The following is a 13762-nucleotide window of genomic DNA, read 5'->3' on the forward strand; positions in this document are numbered from 1 at the left end:
CCCCCAGGGGATGGGTCAAATGCGAAGAACAAGTTTCACACCCCCAGCTGCGTGACAACTAATGTGACTAACTTTCCCCACAAGTCGGTTTAATGGTGTTAGACATTGTTCAATTTGGTTTTACTGTCAATATTATGCACAGCAACCTTAGGTTCCAAGAAAGGCGCCAAATAAGTAAACTGGATTATTATTATCATATTATCATTGTTGTTGTTGTTATTATTAGTAATATTATTGTTAAACTGAAAATTGTGGCATCCTACATGCGGACATTTTAAAAGTTTTATGAAAATTAGTTTATCAGTAGTTTTTTTTTATCAGTAGGTTTTTCTATTAAAAAAACACTTCAGGTCCAAAATTACCTTAATTTAGCTTTTTTTAGGAAACCCAAAATATAACAGATGTTTTTTCATAGCAGGAAATAGATGCAGGCATCAAGGTGTCAAAAAGTAAATGTCACTGGTTTTTATTTAAAGGTGGAAAAAAACACCCTCAAGGATCTTCAAATCAGAACGGGCAGTGTTCGTTCTGCTCCAATGCTGATAAAACCCTTTTCTAAAAACGGCAGACGTTACACAGAAGTAGAAATGAAATATTGAAGGTTAAATTGGGGTAAAATATTACCATTAATCCTAATTTGGGCTCACAGAAATGAAGCTAGATGATGATCAAAAGAGTAAATGTCAACCTGCTTCCTTTTGCACTCAGCAGAGTAGAAGCTGAAATGTCAATATGCTGCTGCTCACACTTAACAGAAATATCTGTCACAGTTAAAGCCTCTGATTTCACAAATCTCTGATCAAGCCATTCATTTTAAAAGAATGCAGAAGAAGGAAGAACAGCATGGGAGAAAGCAACAAAGCCTAAAGCAGGAAACATTTGCTGAATTTTCATGACGATGAACGTTTTCACAAAGAGCTGCAAACGGTTGTGCATTCTCTGAACTCTTAGCTTAAAGATCGAAACCATCGCAAGAGAGATGCAGAAGACAAAGCCCACCACATGCCACCTTTTGGGGGCCAAAGCTGTGAAGACCTCGAGTTGCAGGCCAGCCGCCCACCGAGCAGGAAGTCATTTTAGGTTACTGCAGCCTGTTCAGCGCTTAGCAGAAAAACACTTGAGGTGTTTCTCTACCAACAAGGAAGGAAGGAAAAGTGCACAGGCGCTGAGCAAAATTCAAAGCAGCGTTCACAGTTTACTGGTCACCCACTGACACTGGTGTACTCGACAAGGCTTCAGAAAAAGTAGGTAACCTTTTCAATAATTTGGAGCATAAAACAGGCTGAGATAGAATAATAGTGCACGGCAATAAAATAACATAAAGCCACAGAGAGAGCTGGGGCTTTGATCACCAGAACTTTCTGTCAGAGAAAGACTTCATTTTAAAATTCCAGTTTTCCTCTTGAGTTTCAGAAAAATTGGTGTGTACTCATTGGTTAGAAAGTTGTTTGAAAGGTTAATTAAAAAAAAATCCTATTTAAAAGTTGAAAAATAAAAACAATACCTAAGAAAATTTGAATAAAACGATTTAAAAAAGATTTTAAGAGTTAAAAGGAGACCATCCGGTTTATAAAGACAAAACAGATCAGCTGGATGTGATGAATCTCTGTATTTTTTTGGACGTTTTTCTTGCATTTATGATATCTTGCTGTTTTTACAAATCCCACTTATGAGATGCTGCTGTATGAATTTTAGGTAAATTGTATACAGATTGCCTGTTGCAAACAAAGTTTCCACTTTTCCCGATCCATTTTATCGCGCCGCAGCCCAATAAGCTGGCCAAATCCAAGGCCGGGACCGAGCCGTCCTCCGGGGACGGTGGGGGGGTGGGCTGTAATGTCTGCTGGCAGTTTTGAAGATTTGCAGGATTAATGTCCTGACTTCTATTTTAGTTGGTTTCCTTCCTTCCTGCCCCACCTCTCCTCCACACCGTTTAATGGATTCAGACATCAAAACCTGTCAGTCACACACACGTTCAGTCCTGAACAGCTTTCCCTTCCCCTTTTTTCGAGTGCGTATCCGAAGAACGGTCTGTTTAAAATTCATGCCATGTTTTCAGAAGCTTAAATTACACAGATGGAAGATGTCTGACAAAGATCTAAGTCTGGCTGCCGAGTCTCTGTGGAAAGTCCAAATGTAGCTGGCAGCTGCCTTACCTTCAGGTGCTTTGTTGTCAGACTTGATTGCTGCTCATTTGACACAAAGTCTTTAAAGAATGCTGCCACAAAAGTGGTTTTCACTGAGTTATTGGACTTGCAAGGTTAGTGAAAGTTAAGAGATGTCAGAGTGATCGTTTTTCAGCTTTCTTTCTATTCTTTTTTTGTATTTTCACATAATTTTCCCCCGGATAATAATCAGGCAGCTGTCACGCCACATAAGCCTGATATTATTTTAGACAGCATGGAATTGGTGTGTCAGATAAATACGCAAAACTCTGATGATGTTTGTTTTTTTGGGGGAAATTGGGGAAACTTTGACCATTAATCTGAAAAACAGAAACAAAAATATTTTTCTGAAGGCTGAATCCTAGCATTTTTTTTTTAAATAGTTGAACCCTTTAGAAGGTTGGAGCCTTTTTGAGGATGTTTTTTCTACTTTACAGTTTGCTCCAATAATTTACCCTTAAAGCTGTTTTTTGTTCCAATGATTGATAGCCATTTTTTTTTAGTATAACCCAATTTCTTTTTTTTTAACTGATAGTCTTCATCATATCACACAATAATTCCACAAACTGTTCGAAATACTCAAATCCCAGAGATAATTTAGTCATTTTTTACTGCAGAAATGACAACAAGTTGAAATCAATCAGTTTTAATGTTTTGTAACTAAAGATCAAACATGTTGAAAAAAAATGAAACAGATAAACCTGCAAAAAAAAGCTATGAAGAGTTTAAAATATAGTGAAAAATGTCTAAAAGAAAACAGACGAGGCTCCACTTGAACTCCAAAGGAGTTATTCCAATGGTTTTTTGCAGACGTGTCAATTTTTGTCACGTTTGTGTTAAACCCAAAACGTTGAAGCTGCAAACTTTTTGAAACACATACATTTGGAATGAAAACAGTGCTAATGGCGTTTTTGTTTTTTGTTTTATTCCTGTGACACTGAAAACGCCGGTGAGTTTGGAGACTACTCAGGGTTAAAACACACACATATGTTACAAACCCAAAAGCTGTGCCACCTATTGCAGCTATAAGTTGTTTTAATTAAAAAATGAGAAAACCTCATTATGAATGTCCCTTTTCCTGTTTAAATCATATTCAATATCTACAAGTGTGTATTTATTGTCACAGAAATTGTAATTATTCTCAGAGGACAAAAACAAACAAACGTATACTTATTTCCTAAATTTAGGTTTAAACTTTGTTGTCAAGATACTTTTAATTTAATACTAAGAAGTGAAATCCAAAAGTGGCGGTTAAGATCTGAAGCACCCACTCTTTGTGTTTGTGAATGCAAATCCAGTGTTTTTCCTTGCTCCGTGTGTTTAAGCCTTCAGGAAGAAGAATCCAAACACAAAGTGTGTTGGAAGGACGCATTCTTTAGCAGCACTCTTGACTAATAGTGGTATATATTTGTGTTTCACCCCCAGTTAGCTGCAGGGAGAAGGGACAGCCATGAGTCCGCTGTGATAATGGTGAGTTATGGTGGCCATAAGTGCAGCGTTTCCCTACGCTGGTTCCACGTGAACGTTTCCGACCAGACACTCAGAGAGGCTGCGGCCTCTTGTGTAATTACCCTTGAATGCAGAATTATTAAAGAGCAGCATTCTGCTCTGTCACTGTTAGCATTAGAGTTGCCATGCAGCTTTCACTGTTGTTTTTTGATCAATTTTGCATGTATAGTGTTTTGACTGAATTTTTTTTCACACTTTTGGCCACTTACTTTGCTATCTTGTCTTTTTTTAATGAAATCTGCAATATTTTCCTTCCAAACATGGTTTTGTAGATGAATATATCATTTATTTAGCACATCCATAACATCACGGCATAAAACAAAATGGAGATAGCAGAGAATAAAACTAAAGTTTTTCCGTAATCTACAGAAAAAAGCCAGAAAGGCTTTCGTTGATCCCACTGCCAGGTACATACAAAGACAGCAAATTAATGGGGGGGAAATAAAGGAAAACACATAAACTAAAAGGAACAAAATAACAATTTTCTTTTGATTTACATACTCTGTATATCTAAATGTAGTTTGATTTACAATTAAGTCACAACAAAGGAGTCTATTTTTTGTATTTAGTTTTGTAGATAGTCAAAGCGTAGTATAGAAGATCAGTATGAGTAGAATTTTATTTGGGTCCAATCTTATAGGAAATTGTGCTCGACTTCTTTCGGATAAAGGTTGGTGTCATTTAGGAGTCTGTCTTGTTTAATGGAAGTGGATTTAGTGCTTATAAGTAAAGTAATGTTGAAGCCAGCTGCTATTATAAAGTGTACTTAGTATGAATGTTCAAGTTAATAGAATATTGATATTCTGACTGTTCAGTAACTTTAATTTATTGAATAATGGTGAACTATTTGTGCTCGATTTGGAGAATCCTTACAGTTTGTTTGTTTTTTGTAATAGGAAGATTTTAATTAAGTAACTTGTAAAGGTGCATCTCCAAGTAATAGTTGGATCAGTTGTAATATATACATTTTGGTCGGACCAATTTTAGCAATTATTCCAATAATTTTCTTGCATGCATGCTCAATGTGTTCTTTCCACATTGATTATGTCATCATTTGGCCTTCTGAAGTGTTGCTGTTTTGAAGGAAGAGTTTGTTGCTGTGTGTTGCTATTTACACCTTTTTCACCTTTTTCTGACCAGTCATGTTACAGTCAACTTCAAGAGTTTCCCAGACACCTTAGGCTCATGCTTCTCAGAAAACCTGCCCGCCGTGCAGTCTGTTATCTCTCATACCGACCCGAAGAGGCTTACAGATCACGCTCAGTCTGCATCGTGTTATTTTCTTTTATTCCACCCATGCATGCGGATCTCAAGTTACATTTCTTGATCGACAATGCTGATTATAAGATTTACTTGGATTACCCAAATAATCTATATTTACCCTCACTGCTCCGTTTCTCACTGCATTAGTGAGAAAGCCGCAGATATTTTTGTGCACCGTCTCCAAGAAAACTGTTAAAAAAGGGTAACACTTTGATCGACTCAGTTCAACTTTCTACAAGAGTATAGAGCTGCTATATACTTCAGAGATCATGCCAAATATAAACAACCATATGTTATCTATATCCGCTTCATCTCGGTTAGGATCGCAGGGGTTGTTGGAGCCAATCCCAGCAATTGTGAAACAAAACCGCGGTGAACCTCGGACAGGTCGCTGCTTCATTGCAGGGGGGATATTATTTCTATATTATTTATTATTTATTCCTATTATTTCTGCAAAGGAGATTAAAGAACTGAAAAAAATGTCTTACTTCAACTACTTTTTGGGGTTTTAGATGGGTTTAAAATAAAGCCTAAAAATAACTAACAGACAAAAATTTGAATCCTTTCAACAGCCATTTTTTTATTTTTAAAGTCCAAACTGAAAAGAGGAGGTCAAAGGCTTTGATTCTCTTCATTTCAATAGTATTTTTCATATAGACACAAAAAGGGAAAATATTGCTGCTTGTTTTCTTTTGTTTGTTTGCATGTTTTTTTGCAAACTTAATTTGTTGAGTGAACTCTCCAAGTGTGTTTGATTTGTTTACCCTGCTGTCTGCTTTGACTGGTTACGGCACTGAAGTCTGCACACATGTCAGCCCTTCAGAAATAGACCTACTACTCATCTCTTTTTCTAATGTGTATGATACAAACGTGTTGGTCCTATCTGTGTCACTGTGAGATCACAAAAGGAAACACCTGGAGGTGGAAGCATGTAGTTATGTTGCAACACCTAATAATAGCATCTCGTGTGTATCCGTGTGTGAGCGTGCACAGAAAAGAGCTTTCCAGTCAGAATATCGGATCATACAAGGAGTAAAAACGAGCAGATGTTTATTTTCCACATGGGCTGCATGATACCATAAAGCTACAATATTTAATGTTCACAGAGTCGCATCACGATAGACATGAACAGCGGCCAGCCGTGTGCAAATACCAACACGGATGAGCCCGAGTACGATGTGGTGGATGACCACGAGACGATGTGCAACGTGCACATCCTCCCGGCGAGACCCATCATCGATGAGAGAGAGTATGCAGGTATGAACCTGGTCTGTCATTTTAGATCTGCTTCCTGTTAGAAATGTTTGTGTATAACGCTGGTGTTCAGTTCAAACATCTGTTTCTGACTTTAGTCATTTTTATTGCTGTTTTTGTAATTTAAAAAAATTGACATTTATCATGAAGTTTCATTGCTTTTTTTGCAAATTGCAAAATTTGTAAAAATCTAAATAAGAAACTTTGGGCGCACCACTTAAAAAATGTCTAAAGTAATTTCCTTGCCAATTAAAAAATAAAATAGCATAAGACTGCTCATGCAGAAGTGTTTGGTCCTCCCCCGTATCTGTGCAGCAATGGACTGTTGAGTCAACAGAAAGTTAGCTAGCAGAGAGAGACTGAAGAGATTTCTTTTTAAAAAGCGGTGAGATGAAGCGTAGTTATTCAAGGTGCATTGAAAATTATGCAAGAAAAGAAAGCCACCTTCAACAAAAATCTAACATTGTAAGTTAAACGACAACAAAACTGTTGTGCAAGAAGAAAGACAAAACAGGAAAAAGAAGAACAGAATCAAAGATATTTAAAACAAAGATGAAGAAAGTCAAGAAAGAGAAAATGGACAGAAAAAGACAGAAAACACAAGGGGAAGGGCAGAAAATGAAGTTGAGGAGATGTGTTTTTGTAACGCCAGTTGATAGGGTTTTGTTCCATCATTCAAGAATCTTTGTTTCTTTTGCCTTCTTTAGTAAAACCTGACAAATCAAAGAAAAGACAGAAGACCTTCATTTGTTCCTACTTGAAAATGAGTGGATAAAAATAGTGCATTTATTAAATTCAGTGTTTTTTCCAAGTGAAAATTTGTAAATAAACTCGATTTAAATGTGATTTCAGTTTTAAAGTTTGTATTGTTCACCTGCGCCTCCAAATTACTAAGTCCGCCCCTGTCCACATGAAAAATTCATTTGCTCTAAGTATAAAGTATTTTCAGCTCAGATGAGACATATTTTTCAAAGAGCGAAAGTGAAACATCTCCGGTACAAACTTTGATGAGCGTAAAAGCAGAGTGGGTCTGAGGGAGCTCGTGCTGAGTGAGCATGATCTGATAGTGGGTCTCCAGAGCTCCCTGTTGGCTCAGTCAGACTGAGATTATATTCAAGCAGGAGGTGAGGAGGAGGAGGAGGAGGAGGAGGAGGAAGAGGAGGAGTGTGGAGTGTGAACAGACTCTTTACTCTCCTGCATGGATGTGGCTCCCAGCCAGGGGCCTCACAGCTGCAGTTCTCCACCTCTGGGACATTACCAAACGCTGTTTTGAAATATTCATGTGTACAAAACTCAGAAGTATGCAGGCTGGGATGGATGCAACTAAAAGAATGAAAGAGTTACCAAAGAATGAAAGAACTTAATGAGAAATGAAGCATTAAGGACATTTAAAGCTTGTGTCACTCATGAAAACTGTAGCAATCACAGTATTGTTTGCTTTCAAGACAGGGATCTCCCAAGGTCAGCATCTTCTCAGAACTTTTCCTGCGTTTCCACTGTAAGCTTTATGATTTGTTCTCTCTAATTACAAGTCCAGCTTCATGTCCACTGGTCCACATCTTCTAATTGATTCTGTCTCCTCCCTCAATTTCAGAACCATCCCAGATGTCTGTCCAGAAACTTCCCCCGAGTTCCAGGTAGGATTTCTTTTTCTGTCAAGACTACCTCCAATCATCTTTAGGTCTATTTTAAATGTGTCTCCAGTGGTCTTTGTTTTCTGATTATGCCGTTTTTAGCCAAAATCAAAAAACCTGTGTCATTTCCTAAGACATAGTTTCTGCAGAGCTGCAGTAATTCACTGACAAAGGTGACAAAACACTGACCCCTTCCATTTACAGTTCTTGAGAGCTCTCTGTTTACACTTAGAGTCCCTCACAACCCCAACTTAGCAATAATAATGGATGGATGGATGGATGGATGGATGGATGGATGGATGGATGGATGGATGGATGGATGGATGGAATTTTTCTTGGACTTGTTGTCAAATTAATCATAAAATCTCAAACAGAGGGAGTAAAGCAGAAAATGCAAATCCAAGAGTACACAGAATAAAACCATAGAAAGTATTTTAGAAAGCGAGATATAAAATAATACTAAAATTAAAATGAAACAGGTATAAGATAAAAATCCACTTAAAACTAAAAGGCAATAAAGTGAGTATTTAGATTTATTTAAAGTTATGAAAACTTGGCAAAAACTGCAGTCATCAAAGGGAAATCATAGAATTATCACCCAACTTTCAGGGGGTTCTACATAAATGTACTTCAAAGCTCTGGGATAAATCCCTTGTGTCTAAGCAGCGCAGAAAGCTGCTTCCAACTGAAACCAAAGTCTGTTCTGATGATTTATTTTTCCTCTTTTATTTCTGTTTCTGAAACGTATAGGACCGGCTGTAAACAGAGACCTGAAGCCAACTAAAAGAAAAAACAAATCAAGTAACACCAGAGCAGACAAATACTTCATTTACCTTCTCTATGGCATGAAAACTTCAATAATCATATGCTCTTCCTTCAGAGACAACTCCCCCACCTCCACCCCCAGAAGACCAGGTTAACACTTTTTTCTGTGTTTATTATTACAATGTTTGGATCACAACCTCTAAACCAAATGACCCCTGTTCTTGTTTTTTATTTTTACATCACAGATCTCACCGAGGTAACCCCTGCAGTGTTCATGCTCTTTGTCATGGACTCAAATGAATTCAAAGAAGCTCTGATTGGCCAAGTCTCCTTATCCTCAGGTTTGCTCAGTCACCTACACCTTCTGTTCAGGAAATGATCGACCGCCTGACTGTGCACACCATCATTGAAGAGGAGTAAGTACATCTGCACTCCCAAGTCCCTCTGAGCTCCAACTCAACAACATAGAACATTGGCGCCACCTGCTGGTTGAAGCATGAAATTGTACATCTTTGACTAAAAAGGTTCTGTTGGTGTTAAGTCCTGTTTTCTTTATTTCAGTTTACATCTGAGGAGGACCGAATGTGTAAGCATTCATATGTGCAACTTTTTCTGATAAAATTCTCAAGTGTCTTAAATAATTTTTAAAAATAATTTGTTTTTGTCTTTTTTAGGCAGACTCTGAGTCAAGAACCAGAGGTAACTTATGAAGCCCTGGACATGATATTAAAAAAAAAAAGATTATTCATTTCAGGCCACGAATTTGTATTTTGCACACAAAAACTAGCTTTTTGTGGCCACTTTTGATCAACTTTGTTCACACAAATTAGTATTTCGTGGCCACGAATTAGAACATTACTAGCATTTTGTGGAGTACAAAGTAGCAGCACTGAAATTAGCATTTTGTGTCCACAAATAAGTTGTAGGGAACCGAAAATGATAAAAATACTAATTATACAAAATGCTAATTTATATGTGAGCACAAAATACTGATGTAAATACACAACATGATCATTTGTGTGCACATAATGCTAATATGTGAGCACAAAATACTGATTTATGTGCCTCAAATTGCTAATTTGTAAGAAACAAAACACTAACTTGTGTGCAAAAAATGCTAATTTGTGTGCTCAAACTCTAATAAAATGCTAATTTGTGTCCACAAAATATAGATTTGTGTGCTCAAGATGCTAATTTTTGAGGACAAAATACAAATTTTTGTGCACACAAAATGCTAATTTGTGTGCACAATATATTGATTTGTGTACACAAAATATTAATTTCTGTCCACAAAATAGCTTACTAATTTGTTATCATAAAACACAACATACAAATTCATGGCCATTAATTATTATTTGAGGGAATAATTAATCGTTATTTTTTTTCTGGAAATGTCCTGTCCAGGGTTTCTTTAGTAACTCCATAAACAGAATAAATGGAAAATGTTGCAGACATGATGTAATATTTAACATGTTTTTAGGTCGACAGAGAGCTGAAAGTCTCTCAGGCGCTTCAAATAACCAAAGGCATTCTTTGGATTTGGAGACGCGGGACTTAGAGAAAGGGTAACAACTTTTAATTTATCAGCCTTTTAGCCTGTTTTTTCTTCACACTTATGATTTAAAAGTTGTTGTTTTTTTATCTTTTTAGATCACAACAGAACATAGGTAAGTATCTTTTGAATTATGTTGATCATTTTTTTCCTGTTGCTCATTATGTCACCAAACACGAGCATTTGTTTAAAGAAAGGGTGCCATCGAGACGCCATCACCACGAGTGGCCGCAGACTAAAGACGACATCCACCAGCATGATTTTATTCCCATACAAAAGCCACAGGTAAATCTGAAGCCACTTTCTAAAAAAATGTGGTACTAATGAAACTTGGTAACATTTGTTCCTCTATCACTTTGTTAAAAAAATGGGGAAAATGTCATTGCTAGAACAAAAAAAAGGTGCTGATACAGAGAGGCACTTCAATGTTGATGAGTATGTTTTTGCACTTATCCAACCATCTTTCAAATCCATTTGAACCCTCTTGGGGTCAGCGGAGCATATCCTGGCTACTGCTAGACAAAGGCAGGTCACACCATGGACAGGTTGCCAGATCTTCACAGAATCCTTATTTAACCTACAAAGCATGTTGTTGAACTATTGGAGGAAGCGAACGTTTCCAGAGAACACACACATGCATGATGAAAACATGCCAATTTTATGGAAAAAGGACCAAGCTGGGATTTAAACCAAGGCCTTGCTGCAGCAGGATGAAAGTGCTAACCGCTTACATGCAGTCTATTTGCACTTTCTTAAAATGTTAAAGTTTGTTTCCAGATTTCTTGTACAAACCCTAAACCTCGGGTCAGTATCTGATCAGGTAATTATAGCTGGCTGAAGTTTAAGAATGTCAGATAAATTCATCTAGACAATAAAAGAAAAACACAGTAAGAGACAACACCAACAAGCAAATTTTCTTGTGCACATGGAAAACAAGTGCGACGGAGGACTCCCATCACCCTTTTGCCCTCTCCAAGGAATGCTACTCCCTGTACTCCTTTTATTTAAGAATACAAGGAGGTTACAATTGAGTCAGTTACCGGTAGTTCAAAAGAGGCCCAAGTCCAAGAAGTTTGTTTTTCCAGGAAATTATTTTAATTGCATAGCTTAAAGGGAGGCTACACCAAATGATTAATATTTTACCCAGATTTTAAACCAGTTCATAGCTTACAAATGCTATAATATGAAGCACCTCACTTTTATCATTTCAGAGGACTAGCAAACTAAAGTCTCTGGACTTGGACCCTTCTTGAATTAAACAGAGGTGCTGCCATATTGGATAATTAGTGCTGCCATCTATGGGATAAAGCTAAACCCATGCAAGAGAGGCCCAAGTCCAGGAATTTTGCAGTTAATGCATTTTAAATGTCAAGCATAGTCAATACATTACAACGGACTTGGGACTTTTTTGCACATAATCAGATAGCTTTTCCCTTGAAGACCATAGAACATATAAAATCTCTATTTTGAAAAATTGTGGACTTGGGCCCCTTTTGAACTAACAGATTCAACTTAAAAACATCCTAATTTGGGGTAAGAAGCAGACAATTAAAACACAGAAGAACTGTTGCTGAAAAGGTAATATTTTGCTTTGTGGATCATGACCTAGATTGCTTTTGTTCGGGGACCATATTACTGTAACTAATAACTATGAAAATGAAGACGATTTTGGTTTACAAACAGAGCCCCTGACTGACGTTTGCTTTTAGACGTACTGTGAAGGAGACTGGTACGTTGGGGCTTGTAAACGCACCGATGCTGAGCATGCTTTACATCTGGTGAACAAGGTAAATTAAACTCATTTTTATTTATTGTATAAAAGGATTTCCACAATAAAAGCACACCAGTAAACAACTCACTTTTATTACTTACAAAAAAAAACTGAACAGTTTTTTTAAATGCTCTTTTCAAGGACGGAGCTTTTTTAGTTCGTGACTGCTCTACCACCAGCAACAGCGAACCCTTGGTCTTGGTTGTGTATCACGAGAAGAAGGTTTACAATGTGAAAATTCGATACATAGAGAGCATCAACAAGTATGCGCTGGGAACTGGACAAAGATCCAACGATGTGAGTTAACCACTTTGGAAGTCAATCACCATCCAGAGAATCAGACTGACCATGACTGATGTCTTCTTTCTTCTTAGGTGTTTGACTCTGTGGCACAAATCATCAACTTTCACTCCATATTTCCCATAATATTCATCAGTGGGAGAAATGTGACCGGAACTAAATACCCAGATAACTGTGTCCTGACGTGTCCGATTACCAAACAAGATCTGGACCATCTTCTACAGTAACACTTCAAGAAAATCGACTAATTTTATTTTAACAAAAGTTTTTTTGTTTTTTTTTAAACAGATTTCATTTGAGGCTGCAGGCTACTGCCTGGCTGATCATTTTTATCTTTTCTTGACTTAGTAGAAAGTTTTCTGAAACGGAATACAAATTTGATGTTTTTAATGTTCAGTATTTGTTTTTGCCAATCACCTTCATTTATTTATATTCAAACTGATGAACAGATTGCAAAATAAAAGCTGAATACAGTCATTTTCTGAAACTTTACATTGAAATAAATGTTTAAAAATAAACACGTTTTTGTTGGTCAAAATCAGGTTAAGCTTGAGCTAAAAAATGTGAATAATGCTTTTTTAATATATAATGATATCTTTACACCTGCATTCATTTCTGCATTAGTTGAAGAGGCCTGGTTGTGTGTAAGGGTGTATTCAGACCGGACACACTTGGTTAGTCTCCCCCAATAATACAGAACAGAACTGTACACCCTGTTACATCCCCCCACAGCAGAATATTGGCAGTCCCTACCATGGTCATGATCGGAAACGTGCTGGAGGCACACCAAAAATTGTCCCTGCAGATCGTCTTACAGGTGCAGGATCTGGTGGGTCCAAGCACTCTGGCATTGGCATAGGGACATGAGCAGGCAGTTCTCTTGGGTTACTGTCCAGTGGCATTTGCAAAGTTTGCCATTCTGAAGACAAGAGACTTATGCACATTTTTAAAGAGTTCCTATTCAACACCTTCACAATCCTTCCCCATTCAGATCTCACCCTGTTAACCAATCCTGTACTACCAACTGCCTTGAGCATGACGTAGGGTTCAGGGTCCCAACCACCATGCAGTTTTCCCTGTACCTTTCGGTTTCTATCTTTAACCCACACACGTTCCCCTACAGGCAAAGGGATCGCAGTAGCACTTTGATTAGCGGCTAAAAACTTTGTTTCCACTTGCGACACTATATGCATACTGCAACTTCTGGTGATGATAGTGCACTCAACCTGTCAGGCAACCGATATGCTTGTGTTTTCCCACCACCATCCCTATATGGAAGGCGAAGATGGTGCCCAAACATCAAATAGTATGGAGTTAAACCTGTTGCACTGTGTATGCTGTTATACTTATAACAACTCTATTTACTGCATAAAAGCTTAAATGTTGAGAAAAGCAATTCCTAAACATGCCACTCAAAGAAAAACAGTGCCAGAGGAATATGAGGACTTGAGGAAGATGCTTGATTTTGTGCTGGAAGAGATCAAAGCTATAAAGATTGCTCCCGGACAAATTCTGGATGCAATCGAAGAGGGGAAGCAGGTCCGGGCTC

The 13762-nt window shown here is 37.5% G+C and overlaps 1 protein-coding gene across 2 annotated transcripts; it reads left to right on the top strand.

The window, feature by feature from the left end:
• Positions 1–1020: 1020 nt before the first annotated feature.
• Positions 1021–12751, top strand: clnk (cytokine dependent hematopoietic cell linker). 2 transcript variants are annotated; one of them, XM_020706413.3, is made up of 17 exons: positions 1021–1244; positions 3591–3635; positions 6044–6194; positions 7637–7689; positions 7786–7828; positions 8576–8626; positions 8706–8740; positions 8836–8846; positions 8932–9006; positions 9152–9176; positions 9265–9289; positions 10071–10155; positions 10241–10257; positions 10336–10427; positions 11852–11929; positions 12055–12210; positions 12288–12751. In XM_020706413.3, the coding sequence occupies exons 2-17, from the start codon at positions 3633–3635 to the stop codon at positions 12438–12440; spliced, it is 1053 nt and encodes a 350-aa protein (XP_020562072.1). In that variant the 5' UTR covers positions 1021–1244; positions 3591–3632; the 3' UTR covers positions 12441–12751. The 2 variants fall into 2 exon arrangements, with proteins under 2 accessions (XP_020562072.1, XP_020562073.1); XM_020706414.3 differs by lacking the exon at positions 3591–3635.
• Positions 12752–13762: the final 1011 nt, after the last annotated feature.

Source organism: Oryzias latipes, chromosome 10 (assembly GCF_053564925.1).
Source record: "Oryzias latipes strain Hd-rR chromosome 10, Olatipes_Hd-rR_3.1".
Classification (NCBI taxonomy): Eukaryota; Metazoa; Chordata; class Actinopteri; order Beloniformes; family Adrianichthyidae; genus Oryzias; species Oryzias latipes.